Source organism: Schistocerca gregaria, chromosome 3 (genome assembly GCF_023897955.1).
Source record: "Schistocerca gregaria isolate iqSchGreg1 chromosome 3, iqSchGreg1.2, whole genome shotgun sequence".
Lineage (NCBI taxonomy): Eukaryota > Metazoa > Arthropoda > Insecta > Orthoptera > Acrididae > Schistocerca > Schistocerca gregaria.
The window spans coordinates 401,722,636-401,741,892 of NC_064922.1; the positions used below are offsets into that span (position 1 = coordinate 401,722,636).

Consider the following 19,257-nt stretch of genomic DNA (forward strand, 5'->3'; position numbering starts at 1 on the left):
AATTTCATACCAGTAAGATACATAACGAAACGGACGGAAGAGAGGAAACTAAACTCTCACGCCAGTACTGAAACACCATATGGTAACTGTGCCTATTTCGCGGCTAGATTCAGTCGCTTGGGAAACTAAATTTGCGTCCCATTTTGTCCGCCGCATGTGCGGTGTGAGTTTGACGGTGTAGCAGGTCTATTCTCACTGCTAATCTTGGTTAAGATTATAACATTAAGAGCATGTGCTGCCCAGTCACAACCACAACTTCGTCGGAAAATTGAGGCAGTTTGGCTGTGTGTTTGGTGTGAATATTTGCGTGCTCGCCTCATTTGAGGAAGACTATTGTAAAGAAAGGAAAATTCTTTTCCATAGTCCCTTTCATAAATTGTCATAAAATTCAGTTACTCATATTCTTCGACTGCCAGATAAACATCCATGCTGTTGAAACAATTATTAAAAGAAATTGGTGACCCATTGATTTCTGCGCTAGCGGTCATACTTCAACTTAATATTTGCCATCATTAATATATCATAATGTTATTTCTCAGGTATTCTGACTGTATACATTTCATTTACAGACAGTTTAAAGCTCTTTTCGGTCCTCAAAACACCAAAATGTTATTTTGTAAGTACTCGTCGTCGGATTATTACAAAACCAGAGATATAATTCTAACTTTCAGCACTTCACAAAATTAAAAGCTTTGTTCCTATACCAATTGATTAAAATTCCATCATAGATGCTAAGGAAATTATCTTCTTCGTAGATATACAAAGCTGTATGTATCTTTCAGTGATTTTAAGGTGTAATCACAAACAAACTGAGTTTATTTCAGCAAACGATATACGACGATAGACCACGTAATAAAAGGTTCAACTTATTCCATGCCGCCCCCATCGATTGAAAAAGTTCCGAAACTCGTTTACTACGCTAAGATGGTGTTTGTATGCTTCAGATGCTCAACATAGCCCTCACCCTCTTCCCCCTCCTTCAGTACAGAATGTTCATAGAACCATTTGAAACTGTAAAAAATTCATCCTTTGGCATGTTTTCAAAGAGTTGACCCTACAAGCGAATTTCTTCATTTTGTCGTTTTGTGGTAGGTTCGCATTAGTAACACCAAGTCCTCCCACTCGTGATGATTTTTATTGCGAAGAACTGTGTTCGTTTTGCTTTTCAAGTCGCGGCAGGCATCCAGAAGTCGTTGTTCTTGTTCGGGAGTCAAGGAGTGCGATACAGATTTTGCACACACTTTTCTCTCCTTCACAACATTCTGGAGAATGAGTTGGACTCTTGATTTAGAGATATTGCTCTATTGCGGTTTGTGACACAACAATGTTAACACACCAGCCACACGCCCATTACATAACACTGACTGCTCGCAGCTGATGGTCGAATGCACCTAAGTTGTTTGCAATTGGTAATTCAAGCTGTCACCGTAGTTAGTGGCTGACATAGTGTATACGCCGGAAGCTGTCACCGTAGTGAGTGGCTGACAGTGTGCACGCCTAGAATAAAATCATTCTCCCAACTTTTTGGATTTACAGTCTACAGTAAATTAGTCAGTCATTCTTTGATTTATTTATCACAACATTATCGCCGCCAGATATGTGGCGGCCGTCAACAACCTGCGAGATACGGCGATCTGAGACACTCTCTAGATTTCTCCGACGAACCATCGAGAAACAATAATATTCATATTCCTCCTTCTTAAAAAGTCGATAGCCGATCGTGCGGTTGTCCATTTTGCACGCAGAAAGAGTTGTGGAGTGTGTGTGACCCGCTGGTTGTGACGCATGTAGCAGATGATCGCTGTTGTTGCCTACCACACTGTGGACACCCACTGGACCCGACTTTTGTTACACGCCATGATCCTCGCCTGGTATGCAGGTTGCAATAGCGTGATAATACCGGCCGTTGTTGGAGGCGCATGGCTGTCAGAAGCAGCTCGGAGAAGGGCGCCCCCGGCAGATAATACGGCGTCATTTCATTAGCGCTAATGTTACTGGCCGCAGGATCTAGCGCGGCACCCCTGCGCGCTGCCTTCCGGCCTTTCTGTGTGTCTGCTGCGTCGCTGAATCGCGCAAGGGCAGTGGCAATCCGGCCACACAGGTATCCACTTTAATTAGCAAATTGAACTGTTCTAGTAGCGAATGGAGGCAGTGTCCGCTGAGAGTACATTCCGCGGGCTCCACTACTACTAATGTGCCAGCTGCTATTAGTAATACACGCTGTTCCATCAACGAATCCACTGACGAAATTGCAAATATACGCCACCGAAGTCACCATGTAGAATAGGGGGTAAGTGGCGTCACGGTGAGATTCTATCAAGCCTTCATCCTTTGACGAATAGCACATAATACGTACATACCGTCTGGTTTGGCGCACAAGCGACGTAAGCGCAGTAAACTACAGTGCATGACATCAGTCAGTGGCGGTCAGGAGTCAGTGCTAACGAGGAGAACACAGCAAGTGCCATAACGCGATACCCCAGAAACTTCACTTATTGGAAGAGGAGTCAAACTAAGCCAACAGGATACTCGACCACTTCTGTGAAAAGGACCGTCCACGTTTGCGATGTACCGTAGATATCTTTTAGCACGTGTTGTGCTCAACCGAATTGGTGGCACAGTAGCTAGCGGCGTGGCCTCTCACTTTTGCGTCCCGTATTCGAAACGAGAGTATTGTTTTTATTTATTTTATTTTTCCATTTATCTATCCATGTCCATAGAAGGTGAGAGTACGAATGTTACATATCACGTTAGCGGATAAAAGGGCGTTAGATTAATTGTAAAATTACAACAGCGTTTCACGATAAGTGTCATATGTTTATTATATATGTATTACGCTATTTTATGAGTTGACAATGTTTATAAATTCTCGTATTCTTACAATTCATTCTTATATCAGGTCTTAATTCTTAGTCTTTTGTTTATTCTTTAGAAAGATTTGTTCCATTTCCTTAGATGATACCAATCGTAGAAATATAAGAAACATAGAAATTCTGGACAATAAGAGTACTGCGCGAAGGTACGTTTGACAAAGAGACATTCAAAATGGCTCTGAGCACTATGGGCCTCAATGTCTGAGGTCATCAGCCCCCTATAACATAGAACTACTTAAACCTTACTAACCTAAGGACATCACACACATCCATGTCCGAGGCAGGATTCTAACCTGCGACCGTAGCGGTTGCGCGGTTCTAGACTTTATCGCCTAGATCCGCTCGGCCATCCCTGCCGGCCAAAGAGACATTCTTTGGTAAGAATCTCACTCGGTAAAGAATACATAACGGGCCACATTTTCGAAAACGGGGGCTTGCAATTCTTTATGAATCACGATAGCCATTGGAATATCCCCGGAACAATTTCAAACAATTTTTTCATTCATTTATTGTCTTTTTTTTCTTTTTCATTCATTCGCCATGCGATTAGGAGACGAGTAACTACAACGTTATTTCAGTATAAATTACATAAGGTTCTAGTATTAATCTTCTATGGACATGTGTAGTTAAATGAAAAAAATAGCCGTTGTTTTCTCACAAGTGGTCGAGTATTTGCTAATAGGCCGAGACAAGTGATCAATTACTTTGACCCCTCTTCCACAGAACGAAGTTTCTGGGTTATCAGGTTATGGCACTTGCCATGTTCTCCTCGTAAGTCGTGGATGTGTCGCCGTGGCGTGTTAACGTTCTTGAGTAACAAATCTCTAAGCAGCAATTTAAATCAAGTGTTCAAGATAGCCTCCAGAAAGTTTTACAAAGTTTGTAAGGCATATCTTGACTCCAGAACAAAAAAACGACGTTTAAGGCAATGCGCCATGCGAATTCAGTATCCCAAAGAAGTACTCTTCTGAAAGTTTCACAAGGTTTAATATGAACGTTCTGTACGTTGTAGGTAAGTGTATTGTACCTTGGAATCCTTTGCAGACATTCGCCTCTTGCCAACACTATAACAGCAGTTTAATTAAATCTCCTAAACCACTTTGGAATGGTGGTATTCACTTTTTATGTGCTATAGTCACTTTCCAAAATACAAAAATTACGCAGGAAAATTAACGTTTCTTCACTTGCGAAAACACGTTCCAATACACAACAAGGTCATGTAATCAGGAACAAATATTCTCTTGATACTAACAAGCGTTTCAGAAAAAAAAAACTTGTCAGTACTTTGTTTCGTCGTTTAATTATCACATTAATTACCCCACTAAACACAAATAATCGTTAAGTGCGATCAAAATTAGACAAAGTAGTGTCAAAAAAGCAATAGAAACTTAAATACATTTCCAACTGAAGCTTTTGGAAATTGAAATAAACTTCCATTTTCAAGACAGTTAAATTGTTAGTCATTAACGAAACTCAGTTAATTTGCAAGTATCACAAGTTTCAACGAAGTATTCCTTAAACAGCCATACTTCAGTAAATAATTTTAAAATTTTGTAAAATTTTACATGCCATAACGGACTATAATTGAAGAATTAACGAAAATCTTTACTATATTATACTTTATTATACAGGACTGTAATGTATAGAACTCTAAAATATTAACAAATTCTACGCAAGAGGCAGCTTCATACCTAACAACAAAAACTGTAAAAACGGTGGAAACTACTTGAGGCGCTGCCTCGTACGCATTCCTTTATGTGACCAAAATCAGTCACTAGACTGAAGTGGCGACCAAACACGTCATTATGTGTTCGTAGGTAGACTATCCTTCCAGTACAGTACTCTTCCCTATTCAAGTTGTGAGAGACATGTAAAGCGCGTGGAGCATTAAAATCACCAACCCTTCTTTTTAATTAATACAGTCTCGAAACTTTTTGCAGAAACGGGGCACATTATTTCTGTGTCCTACTCCTTTTTAAATTCCTACCTATAAAAAGTATCACAGATTGCTAAAGGTATAAGAGACCTCCGATAGAAACGTTAGCATAAATAGTTTTCTTATCTTTGCGATTAATTTTCTCTTTACATCGCTCACTGGACGAAACATTAGTAGTTGGTAACTATGGAAAGAACACAGCCAAGTTCCTTTCCAATACGAGAATATCTTCTGTCTCTAGTGACCCCGCCTCAACGGAACGTTGAGCTTGATTGCATTTCAGTCTCTTCGAAGAGCTGTTGTGAAATTAAAATTGTATACACCAGGTATACAAAACATTACAGAAACTAAATTGTCTCCACAATCATTATTTTCTTATAAATTTATTCTTAGTTGTTACACCCATAACCCAATGCCACCAATTTAGGTGTGATATGACACCATCTACAGGTGATTGATTACTAGTGACGCATGGTGTAATTAACACTCGCGATGTATACTTGCTCTATCCTCCCAGAACTTTAAGCATACTTCAGCCTCTGAACAGTAACTACACTAAACTTATCAAAGCAAATTCTGCAGTAAACTAACTGAGGCAACTCATCAGACTTCAAAAGAGCTCTGATTTTTTGTTTAATGCACTTACTGCTTTTATCTTTACCATTTTAGTAAATAGTACCACCGTTATGCAGGAGAGTCATCATCATCATCATCTAAAACAGTTTTGAATCTCATGGGTTCCAACTTGTGTGTTATCTGTTGGTATTCTTATTCCGTATTAGGCTGCAATTTGAACGTTTCTCTCCACATTCTCCTATTATAAGTCCATCGTCAGCAAATAGCATCGTCACAGCATTGAAGTAATCACTTCTTTATACGTCATTTAACAAAATCAATAATTTACGAATGATATCGTCAATATAAACATTGGAAAGGTTGGAGGAACAGTGGAGCGCCTTGTGTAACTCCTTGATTAATACCGGCAGATTCTATCCCCGTCCTTTTAGTACGGGTCTTTACTTTATTATTTGCGTATAATGACTAAAATACCGTAAGCAGATACGCTTCATCTCTTATTTGTGCAGGAGAGTATTAATCAATGTCTTTATTTTCGTCGAAGTTAATCGTTAAATTTTTATAGGATTTAGGTTTTCTCCGTTATTTGTCTAAATATCATTTTCCTGAGTTTAAATCATTACATCTGTTTAAGGAATTTCCGCTTCTTCTCAACTTTCTTCAAAACCCGTCAACCATTAGATTAATTCACCCGTCATTTCTAAACGAGAATTTTCAAGGGCAATCCAATACTTAGTGTTATAATCCAATATTTAATGTTACATTGTCCTCTTTTGTTTTTTGTTCCTTTTGTTTTTACTCCTCTTTTCGTTAACTACGCAGTGACGTTCAAAAGGATCGTTGCAGTTTTCCATACCAGAACAAATGTTTATATTCGAAACATTGTACTACGGGTGAACAGTAAGTTACATACATCACTATTATTTACAAATATCTTCAATACCAGCAATACTTCGTACGTATGATTTATCATTCGTGTTGTGCTTTTTTTTAAAAGATGAACGTGAATTTCCTTTCCTTCTTCTTTCTGGAGTATCATAAGAGTTGACATAAGGTACTGAATCGTCCAATGAATGAAAAATCAGCTCTCCTACTTTGATGATCGTGTTCTGAGTGACAGAAACATGGTGTTTGCCTGATTCACTTTGATTCTGTGAACACATTCTTGCTCCACTGAGAATAACAGAAGCTACAAACTGCGTGAAACGAAATCCTGTATTGGTGCGATTAATTGCAACATGCTCCCTTTCCCATTAGAATTTGGAATGGTTGATGCGTAATCTGCATGGCTTACATAAACATAAACCACTGAATATTAATCTAGATCTACATGTAAATACGACGGCTAAACGAAAGCAATGCTGATGCCGTCGCACTTTAGCACCCTTCCCAATTCCCCACCCCCTCGACACCTGCTTGCCCACGGTCTTCCAAAGAACGATTCCGCTACTATCAGTGAACAGCTGGTGATTAGGATGCAGATTTCTGTTTCAAACTATAAAAGTTTATCACTCTCCTCACAACAGAGTGGTAATTTCATTGCATAGATTATTAAATGGCTGGAACCATAGGCTAACAGACAGTATTGGATACGCGCATCTCTTGATATAACCGCCATAAATCGATTTTTTGTTAGAATACAATACTGTGATAATAATATACAACTGAAGTCGAAGAGAAGGCCAGATTAGAAGGTTAGTTTATGATTTGCAGTTAAATACTTGACAGTGGTCCTGCTATCGTTACTATATCATGAATGAGTACCATATGTTTAACACAATATACAGGTAACAGCTGTCCATCGTACACAGCTTAACGCTTTCAATAGCAATAAACGAGATCTATTTTCGACAGTCAAAATGAATTATTAAGAAACCAGTGTTAAAATTGGTGGTGTTCCAAGGATTAACAACACAGTACGCCAACATTGTCACTCGTTGACTCAGAATACTACCCATATGTAGTAATCAGCCGTGACAATCTCTACACGTTCTTTTCCGTATCATAAAAGCACCCTGAGTCTAGTCTCTGAAACCCTGAAAAGAATGACCCTGTTTCAGGACAAGGAACATCAAAATTCACGTCTTTCACTATAGCACATACACATTTTTCTGAATGTTCCAAACATTTGGCACTATTTTACGTTGTCTGACGGTTTTTGTGGATCACAAAATCTTGGAAAGGCAACTTCGATTTTTCTTTCTTTGCCATTAACAAGAAGAACAGCTGATATGCGTCTGTGATTCATTTTGTTTTTCTAAACTCAGAGATGATTCCCATTAGAGATCCACAGTTTCCTGTTTGATTGATCTGTGTATTACTCTGGACAGAAGCCACTTGTATGAGCTCTCAACCTGATTATGAGATCGTCGATATTGCAGATTAGACTATTTGGCCAGTTCCGGCTCAGAACTGTTCGCTCCATCTGTTTAAAGGGTGGTCAGTAATTTGTTTTCCTCTGGTATTCTGCGGCAAAGCAGTCTTAGTGATTCGACAGTGTTCCATACTCTGGACAAGATCACTTCAGGTTATTCTATATTTATTTATAACATCAGTAGCTAACTTCACATTTAATCCGAGTCTACTATGAGGATTCTTATTAACTTGAAATAGTAGGTACCTTGGAATTGGGGGTGGTAAGGTGCTGCAGATACCAAATACAAACGTTTTACCTCTTTATTTTGCCTTACGATCACTGAATAGCATTTAAGTTCTGAAAATTTAAAGGAATTTAATCAACAGAGAAGAATTTAATCACAATAATATTTCAATATTATTTTTAAATATTTGAGGAATTATTTTCACACCTCTCTTTTTATTTTTTGGAGACATGAAAATTTAAAATCTCACTTACTCTTAAAAAAACCATAAGAAAATGTACACCTCACACATAGACCATAAGCATAACAGATTTAAATAAAAATTAAAAGGAAGCTGAAAATAAATGCATTAATCAGAGCGCGGTTACTGTCTTGAGCTTAGCCCGTACAGAACACTGTTGCTTGATTCAGATCAGACTTTAAAACACATGCTATACACACACACACACACACACACACATATATATATATATATATATATATATATATATATATATATATATATATATATATATATATATATATATAAATTACGTACATGGGTCTTTAGCCTTGAAAAACATAATAAACATAAAGTAAGAGAAACTGTGTCCGTTTAACACGCGAATGCTATAATAGTAACAAACAGTTGGAGGTAAAAGTGTTTTATAACAGTTTTAACGACTGAGTATTCAGAATGATATTTATGCGCAAACATAAGTGCCTCCGCAAGGCTGTAACCTCGCGGAGCTCCGTAGAAGTCACGGCTAGGAAAGTCCAGAGAAGTTCAGCGAGCGCCAACAAACGAAACCAGAGGAGTCACGTTACAGATGTAGTATGGTGTATGACGTCACATAATAGAGAAACCTCATTTCAGATTCTCTTATTCGGTCACAACTTAGAATCCATCTGTTGCATTCGTGCAACAAGAGTGGAATACTGAAATAGGAAATACTTGTCTGCAGCGAGTTCTATGCGCTCCTTATTTGTAGAAAATATGTATATTTTCAGTAACGAAAGAGCTACAATGTTGTACAGTTCAAGTGGGCGCGTCTTTCGGATTTGACGTTTTAATACTATTCACACTGTGCCACAGAAATTTCTGAATCTTTGTAACTTCGTTTCGACCTCATCACATTTTACATTGACGGAGTTACTTTTTCCGGGAGACATATGGCTCTCAATTTTACGTCTCCAGGAAAATGTAATTCTGTCAGACCAATATGTCACCTACGCCTTAGGTACAGACAGGTTTTCTCCGTTACGTACGAAGATGGGGTGCTATTCCAATATTGGTGATCCTCAGCAATACCGACGATTCAAGAATGGGGCAATACCGACGATTCAAGAATGGGGAAATGGAAAGAAGGCGTGGACTGAAGTGTCTGTTAAGGAGGGCCCTGGACTAGACTAGACCATGCAGGTGTGGTAGTCACAGCATATTTGCGTAGTAATCAGGAAATCTAGGATCGAGTCCTGGCTTGAGACCGAACTTTAATTCATTACTTAAGCTTCTATCCTTACCTAATGATTTTGTACTGTTTAGAGTATTCCTCAAATATTTAAATTGAGTTATTATTCGATTTTTTGTCAATTTATTAAAATTTTTGCTCGATGGTTCTAATCCTTGAAATGCCATCACCTTATTTTTGTTTGTCACATCACATGTAGCAGCGAACTGCTTCTCTCTGCTTTTTTTGCCTGCTACGGCTTAGTTGTCATCAAACAGAAAACTTGTATACTTACGTTGCCAATAATACAAGTAATCACCCTGTGCGATAACTGTCGCTGACGTGGCACGATGCCTGCCTGTCCGCAGAGTACCTCATGTCGGGCAGCCCACGCACGTACCCAGCCAAGCCGCCCAAGTCCCCCGCGGGGGCAGCGGCCGCCGCCGTCACCGCCGCTGGCGCCAAGGATTTCCTGCAGGCGGACAGCATCGCCGCCTCCAAGAACAACACCATCTCCAGCCAGCACCGGTGAGTAACTGTGTTTGGCACACTCTTCCAGCAGGCTACTGAACTCCCATCCATGAGCGACATTTCATTTATTTCGCTGATATATTTCAGCTAGCGAGGAGAACACGCAAGTGCAATAATCCGATTTCTCAGAAACTTCGCTCAGTGGAGGAGGAGCCAAAATAAGCGAACATGTATCCGTAGACACTTGACCGTTTCTGAGAAAATGACATTTAAACGTTCGGACGTGCTTTAGATATCAATAAGAATGCGATAAGCTTTGCTCAGCTGGCAGAATACTGGCTAGCGCCGCGGCTTACCACTTCTGCGTCACTTGTTCGAAACCTGATTTTTGATTTTTATATTATTTTATTCATTTATCTACCAATATCCGTAGAAAATTTCTACAACAGTGTTTCTCAAAAAATGGGTCAAATGGCTCTAAGCACTATGGGACTTAACATCTGAGGCCATCAGTCCCCTACACTTAGAACTATTTAAACCCAACTAACCTAAGGACAGCACACACATCCATGCCGAGACAGGATTCGAACCTGGGACAGTAGCAGAAGTGCGGTACCGGACTGAAGCGCCTAGAACTGCCCGGCCACAACGGTCGGCTGAATGTTTCTTATCAAATTAGAGGATACCAGGACGTTGTTCCAAAATACGTGTCATACATTTACCATGCAATGTATGTATATATGGTATTTTGGAGGATTACAATCCTTTTAAATTCTCCTATTCCCATATTTTATTCTTAATTTGGTGCGTTCCCTTGGATGATACCGAACGTAGAAACATTCAGAACACGAAAGTTCCGTACACCACGAGCTTCGTGCGTGGAAATTTTTTCACAGTGACATTTCTTCTTATAATCTCCCCGTGAAAGGAACGTCGTTAACATTGATGAAGATTTTACGTGTTGGCAATAATTTCGCGGCAAACCACGCACAGTGATCACTTCCGAAAACTGGTGCTTTCACTTGACTGTGAATCGAGATACCCTACAAGAATCTCACCGAAAAGGGGTTCAAATAATTTCTCCATTCACTCTTTTATTTTTATTTTCTCCTAACTTTTTAATTCATTCGCCAGACATACAATTAGTAGACTAATAAGTTTAAATTGGAAAACATTTGTGTACTAATCTCCTACGGACGTGCGTAGATAAATGAAAAATCAAAGTAGAAGTAAAATAATAAGCGAATTTTGAACGGAGGAAGCGAAAATGTGAAATCGCGACGTTAGCCACTGTGCCACCGCTTTGGTTGATCTACTTACTCACAAAGATGCACATACAGCGCCTCGAAAACGTTGACCGTAGTTTTCTGAGAGACGGTGAATATCTGCGCATAAGCCGTGACACATTTTCGGTTGTTTGACACAATCTTCCACTGAACAAAGTTTCTGGGAAATCAGAAAACGGCACTTGCCGTGTTCTGCTCGTCTATACAAGTCACTCATTGAAGATCTTATGGGAATTGTGCAGTAGTCTCCATGGCACATCAGCCTCGGGGAGAGTATCACCTCCCTGGATAATGGCTCCTGTTGAAAGAGGGACACCCAGGTACATGGTTCAGTGACAAGTACAGGAGCCGAGAGCGCGCCGGGTAAAGCAGCGTTATGCTGTTTACTGCGATGTTCTGGCGGTACTGGGATTAGCAACAGTGGCTCCGGAAAGTCCGAGGATACTAGTGATACAAAAACGATGTTGGTCGCTAGTTGAAACCTCTTGCTTTTCTTTCGAAAAGTAATTCTGATGATTTCTGCAAGACACCTATAACCGGAAAATTCACCTAGCAGGAAGTATTACGGCGGCAGAGTAGAGGGGCGCGTGTGACAATTGGGAGCTTATTTTGACTAATGCTTATGAGGTAACATAAAAAGAAGTAAACAATGTGGACGATGCGTTGGGATGGGGAGCACGGGCAGTGGGTGTTAAACTGGAGTTGATGGCACGAATATGCGCGGGTAATGCGGCACCGACTGCAGCAGCGGAGTATAGACAGGAAGCTTCAACAGCAAAAATGAAGAGATTCGCGATTGTGCATGGAGCGGCGAGAAAGCTGACGAAAGGGACGCGCTGTATTCAGTTTACGGATGTGTGGAAGGAATTCGGTAGAAGATTCGAGGACCTCTCGTTTGCTTTCACCGTGATCAGTTTCGAAGAGGTGTCGCAGTTAAGAAGAGTTACTGTCAAGTGGAGGCCACGGCGTTCGGATCACGGATTTTTTCAAACTTTGTACATTTTCAGTAGTCCAGTAGGCCGACATAACACGCAAGTAGTAACGCGCTGTGAATTCGAGAACATTCCAAGAGAAGTTACACACGTCAGTAATGTACAGCTTTCTCGCAAGCCCGCCCACGAACGGTGGCGACCATGTGGTTACCGTTGAGGCTACGTAATCGGGGAATCAGTAGTTGGATCGGATCCCATTCCTGATTTTTTTTGTTTGTATTTTTAACACTACTCATGTTATTTCACATATATTACATTTGATATCTAATACAATCAAAAGACACGCGAATCTACATTAACTTTTATTGATTTTGTCATGTATTTGAATGTTTGCTACTTTTTGATATGACATTAAATATTGCATTTATGAGGGTTGGAACTTTAATAGTGGCAACTATTTGTTCTCAACCGAAACAAAAGAGCTACATGTTTTCATCTGTTCTTCAAAGTAGTCACCAGCGTTGTGTAGCACCCGTTGCTAGTGATGTGGAAGGCGCACTATGCCGTTAGCAGAGCCTGTTCTGCTCATGGTGCGAATGGAGCCGTCTACTGGCCGTCGAATCTTTGTAACAGTTCTGATGCGAATGCCAAGAAGTGGTTCCATCGTCTTCGGAATCAAATCAAAGTCACAACGACTTAAGTCGTGTTACTGTTTGTTTTTGGAGCATCACCTGCAATCAGCTTTGCGAAAGAAGCGGCGGCAATTTCTGCCCAACCCACCCATCATTTTGCACGACAATATTCGGGTACATACAGTGCAAACTGTGGCTGCCCTGTTCGCCCGATGGCACTGGGAAGTAGTTTACCATCGACCAAATTCCCCAGACTTAAGTCCTTGTGACTTTTGGCAATCCGTGTGGGGATCTCCTTGAGTTTCCACTAGTGACATAATATCTGGACGTCAAAAGGGTACCCAAAATGAAATTACGACACTCACAGGTGCACACACTTTGTGGATGCTACTGGTATTATCAAATATGTATCCTGCGAGAATAACAGAGACGTGTAATCTTGCTGCTGACAGTTAATACTTTCCCAAATATTTACAGTATCTTCTGACAAAACTACTCAATTATTTTTAAAATATTTTAGGTTCCCTGAGCTGCAAGATACGCATTTACGATGAAGAGGCGTATAAAATCATCTGAAACATCGAGAACTTAATTCTGGTTTTAACTGTAGCTGAGCCATCAAGAAAGTGGCAGCTAACAACAAACCCGTTTGTTTAGAACTGAAATTCTTTCAAGCCTCTGCCCAAATGTCTCTGGTGCTCAGTGCTCAGCAGCATCCGTCAGCTGTCAGTCAGTCTTTAAGTAGGAAATCCCTTTCAGAGCGAAGCAAATAAGTTAAGCTGTAACTTTTCATTTTTGTGGCTTTTGAGAACGAAGTCTCGCAATAACCAAGTGTGGCTTAAGTCGAAACGTTTTGTCCAGAATGTCTCGCTTTAATTGCTATGCGAGCACATGATGATCAGTTATTTTATGTCTTACTTCTATAGATCTTAAGTCCGACCCCGGTAGCTGAGTGGTCAGCACGACAGAATGTCAAACTTAAGTTGGGTCGGAGATTTTCTCCGCTCATGGGCTGGGTGTTGTGATGTCCTAATCATCATCATTTCATCCCCATCGACTAGCAAGTCACCGAAGTTGCGTCAAATCGAAAGACTTGCACCAGGCGGAGGCACTAGTCAAACGACATTTACATTTCTTTATAGACCTAAAGATGGCTCAATTGATCGCACATTGGTCGTACTCTGAGACATGTATGAAATCTAGATTGACAATAAAATTTTGTTGTGAATAAGTAATTTACATCATGGCTACATTTGATTCCTTTGCAAGTCTAATAGAATAATGGATATCTGACTCACGCTGGGAAATCAACTAGCTGGTGTTTGGAAACTTTCTCTCTCGGAACAGACCTCGGAAGGCTCAACGATACCGACCGACCGCCGTATCATTCTCAGAACATTGGCGTTATCGGATGCGAATATGGAGGAGCGTGAGGTCAGCAGACGGCTGTCTCCGTCGTTGTCAGTCTTCGGGACCTCCACTCTGCCAGGTAACTACTCAGTTGGCATTACGAGACAGAGTTCACTCCAGTACGTCAACAGTGCATGTCAACCCATTTGGTCACCCATACAAGTGCTAACCAAACCCGACGGTGCTTAATTTCAGTGACATGATAGGGACTAGTGTGTCCACGACGGCACGGCCTTTGAAAGACGTATGAAGCTAAGCGGCAATTTTAACCACAGTTTTATTTATTTTATTGATGGCTGATCTCCATGATTATACTGCTTAAAAATACAGCAATGAGCCACTTTTTATGTATTTTTATTTGTATTTATGAAGGTACATAAAAAAGTGGCTGATTGTTGTTTTTCTTAAAGTAATACCGACCTTCCAGTTGTCAGAATTTGTGATTACCTTGTCTTTCCACACTTTCCGGCTCGGTTAGCGTAGGCGTCCCTTAGAAGTGGCTGGAGATCCACGCGACCCAGTGCTGCCTGGCAGAAAAACTTCGTAACCTCTGCACTCTGCCAAACCGCCACCCACAGGCTGGCGCGCCCGGCTCGGTCCGGACACACAACGATCGCGCGTCCGTTGTTTTTGCTCTCGGACAGCGAGGCGGGCCCCTGCCGTGGGCCCGGCCCGGCGTGGCTTGTTTACACAGTTCTCTTAGCCGAAGGCCACCAGGGGAGAGGCGCTGCTGGGGCTGACTGCACCGCACTCAATCCATGGAGGCCCCACAGCCAAGACTCTTCCTGACGTCTTTTGTAACTACACTTTTTGGTTTTAATTTCTTCTTTTGCGCTTTCGCCTCACAGGTATCGCGTTGTACGCTGCGGTGACAAAAGTCATGGGATACCTGTTACTATCGTGTCGGAACGCCTTTTTGCCCGCACTGAAATACCATTCTGGAGGACGACTGTTGAATCCCACGTCCGGCCATTCAGATATAGGTTTTCCGATGTTTCCCTATACCGCTTCAGGCAAACGCCGTGATTGTTCCTTTGAGGCCGGCCGTTGTGGGCAAGCGGTTCTATTTGCTTCAGTCTGGAACCGCACGACTGCTACGGTCGCAGGTTCGAATCCTGTCTCGGGCGTAGAAGTGTGTGATGTCCTTAGGTTAGTTAGGTTTAAGGAGCTCTAAGTTGTAAGGGACTGATGATCTCAGCTGTTAATTCCCATAGTGCTCAGAGCCATTTTTGGTTCCTTTGAAATACCACCCCGATTTCCTTTCCCATTCTTAACATAATCCGAGATCGTGCTCCGTCTCTAATGACCTCAATGACGACAGGACATTAAATAGATCTTCCTTCCTTCCTCTCGCCTGGCGTAGTGAGGCAGCTCGACGCGGCATAGACTCCAGAAGTCGTTGGAAGTCCTCTGCAGAAACAATGAGCCATATTGCGTCTATAGCAGACCACAACTGTGAAAGTGCTACCGCAGCGGGATTTTGTGCACAAACCGACCTGTTGATTATGTTACGTAAATGGTCGATGGGATTCATGTCGGGCGACCTAGGTAGCCAACTCATGCCCTCGAATTGTCCACAATATTCTTAAAACCAATTTCGATCAGTTGTGGTCCGATGAGATGGTGCAGTATCATCTACACAAATTTCACAATTTTTTGGGAACACGATGTCCATGAATGGTTGCAAATGGTCTCCAAACAGCCGAACGTAACCATTTTCAGTAAATGATCGGTTCGGTTGGACCGGAGGACGCAGTTCATTCCATGTAAACACAGTCTACACCATCGCGCAGCTACTACCAACTTACACGGTGCCCTGTTGACAACTTGAGTTCATGGCTTCGTCGGGTTTGGTTCAAATGACTCTGAGCTCTATGAGACTTAACTTCTATGGTCATCAGTCCCCTAGAACTTAGAACTACGTAAACCTAACTAATCTAAGGACATCACACACATCCATGCCCGAGGCAGGATTCGAACCTGCGACCGTAGCAGTCACGCGGTTCCGGACTGAGCGCCTAGAACCGCGAGACAACCGCGGCCGGCACCGTCGGGTTTGCACTACATGTAAAAACTATCAACAGCTTTTATGAACTGAAATAAAGACTCATCTGACCAGGCCATGATTTTCCAGTCGTCTAGCGTCCATCCGATATGGTGACGAGACCAGGAGAGGCGTTGCAGGTGATGCGCTGTTAGCAAAGGCACTTGCGTCGGTCGTCTGCTGTCACAGCCCATTAATGTCAGATTTCGCCATAGTGTCCTAAGGATGCCATCGTCGTACGTCGCAGTGGATTTCTGCGGCTATCTCACACAGTGTTGCTTGTCTGTTAGCACTGCCAACGCTACGCAAATACCGCTGCTCTCGGTCGTTAAGCGAATACCGTCAGCCCTGCGTTGTCCTTGGTATTCCTGGCACACTCTTGACATTGCGGCACGGAATACTGGATTCCCTAACGATTCCCGAAGTAGAATGTATCATGCGTCCAGCTCCAACTACCACTCGTGCGGCCATAATCACATCGGATACCTTTTGACATGAATCACCGTGGTACGAACGACAGCCCCACTAATGCGCTGCCCTTTTCTACCTTGTGTACGATAATACAGCCATCTGTTTCCATGCATATCGCTATCGCATAATTTTTGTCACCTTAGTGTATGTTCTAGGTCACTTTTTCTGTCCAGCGGTGCATCCTGGATTTAGGTCACGGAACAATGCAAATTTTACAGCCTAACATTTCGTTACTCCTTCGTCTGTTTAGACATTATGGAAATAGATAATGCTATGTATTGACACCAGAATATTTTCAAGAAACTGTGTTCAGACTTTTACCGCCTCCGCGGCCCGCGACAAATGCGTGTCCAGCAACGAACTTGTGATGTCACACTGTTTCCTCTCCTCACACACATCGTGAACGTTCTGCTACTTCCGGGACCTGGCAGAAAATTAGTATGTGAATGAAAGCTACGCACTGAGATCCTTAAATTTGTCTATGTTTTCGTGAGCTTGACTATATTTAAACACGCAGCTATAGAGTATTAAATTGGTGTGAAATAGCAACGCGCTCCACGCCGGAGACATTAGCTGGAAATTGTAAGACATGTAGTGTTACTTGCTGTGACTACTCGAAAAGGCCAGCATATCTCGATAGCCCCGACCGGTTTCAACTGTAGCAGCCCCTTCGACGTACGCTCAGAACATTTAAAGTTGAGTTTCGACTAGTTTACATATGGTGAAGACACTCAGCCAGTGTAGTGTGTAAGATGAGTTAGTAATGAGAAGTGGCTGCTATTTTTCTTCTCTTTGTTGCATGGAATTCTACAGGAGTTCACGTGAGTGGAATAAATCTCTGCCGGCCGCGGTGGTCTCGCGGTTCTAGGGCGCGCAGTCCGGAACCGTGCGACTGCTACGGTCGCAGGTTCGAATCCTGCCTCGGCATGGATGTGTGTGATGTCCTTAGGTTAGTTAGGTTTAAGTAGTTCTGGACTGATGACCACAGCAGTTGAGTCCCATAGTGCTCAGAGCCATTTGAACCATTTTTTTGAATAAATCTCTAAGGCTACTACAGTTAAAGTTTCTCTGGATGATCGTCACTTGTTTCTTGTCAACCATGTTATTTACCTTGTTCTGTTGACACCAATAGGGTGAAAACTTATTCTCGCGATCCTGTCTTTCATGAATGTATATTTACTTCCGGTAAAAGTTAGTACACCTGGAAAGACTAAGTCGGTTTTGATCTGATGACGGAATACGCTACCTGGGTGATAGTGCATGTGCTGATAATGGTTTGAACGTCGTCCGCCAACAGACAGCATAGTAGCGTAACTACCAGAACGTCTTTTGTGTCTTTCCTTTAATAGGGAATGCTCCCAGTCAGAATACTCAGTATGATGCAAACGTATGAAGTATGCAGGCAACCTGGCCACGGAGGTACACTCGTGCTCTCTATAGGCAACTGAGAGAGTTGGAAAAGGATTAAATTGTGGCCTTCAGAATGGCGGGGTGGTGATTTTGGAGAATTGCCACAACGTCCACGTTTCGCAGACTACCGCTAGGATCATGACACTGTAAGGGCAGCACTGGCAGATAGTACAGCTACCGCAGCACCAGTAAGAGGGTTTGTGAACCCAGACGTTTCAACACGACCTGTCGTGAACTGGTTATTAGCAGTGGGACTACGGGAACGCACAATTCTAACCCGCATTCCATTTATGCCACATGGTGAGCGCTGTTGTGTAGGGTGCATTCGTCTGAGACAAACTGGCCCCGTCCCAGGCATTTTGGTCTGATGTGCGATAAGCTACAACTCTCGTTCACTTTTGGCATTCCTGGAAAGGACGCTAACCAACACTTGGTACGTGCAGAATATTGTTAGGTCCATTCATCTGTCGTTGTTGCAACAGGAAGGTGAGGTGTTGTTCCAAAAGGACAGTGCTCGCCCACACACTGCCCGTGAAACTCAACTTGCACTGCAAGAAGTGCAGCAGCTTTCCTAGCCAACACAATCTCTGGACGTCTCTCCAATCGAGCACGTGTGGGATGTGATGGGACGAGAAGTGACTCGTCAACCAACAACTCTTAAAGAACTACGTGAACAGGTCGTGGAATAACATGTCCCAGGACAGTATTTGCCACCTCTACCATCGACTGCACGCCTGAGTCAGCACCTGCATTGCCGCCTGTGGAGGCCACAAAATGTACAAAAATGGATGCTTCAGTGTGAGTCAATATGTAGCACCACAGAACCACCTGTCCTGTTGATCTGTCAATGTAATCATTTCATGTACTCCATATGCATTCTTGCAACAATAAGTCTTGAGCAAATTGGATACTCCTAAAAGGGAGTACTAATTTTTTTCCGGCAGTGTAAATATACAGGGCTGATTCGCCTGTCCCTACCTATGAGTTTTGTGGAACCTGCAACATCTTTAAAAGTCACAAGCATGATTTTCATTCTCTCTACCTCGCTACAGATAAACTACTAGTCCTGAAAAAAATAGCTTTCTACAGTAAATTAAAAGCGTTAAAATTTTACTGAAATAGGTTTTCGCTAGAGGCTATAATTTTCGATTTATTCCAGAAAAACGTACGAAAATGACAGTCAAAC

At 42.1% G+C, this 19,257-nt stretch overlaps 1 protein-coding gene across 1 annotated transcript in view; it reads left to right on the forward strand.

The window, feature by feature from the left end:
* LOC126356171 (teneurin-a) overlaps window positions 1-19,257 on the forward strand; it is a 2,471,974-nt gene that overhangs the window by 1,264,386 nt on the left and 1,188,331 nt on the right. The window contains exon 3 of the mRNA XM_050006926.1: window positions 9,784-9,943. Within this exon, the coding sequence (XP_049862883.1) occupies window positions 9,792-9,943 (152 nt within the window). The 5' untranslated portion in view covers window positions 9,784-9,791. The remainder of the gene's footprint in view (window positions 1-9,783; window positions 9,944-19,257) is intronic.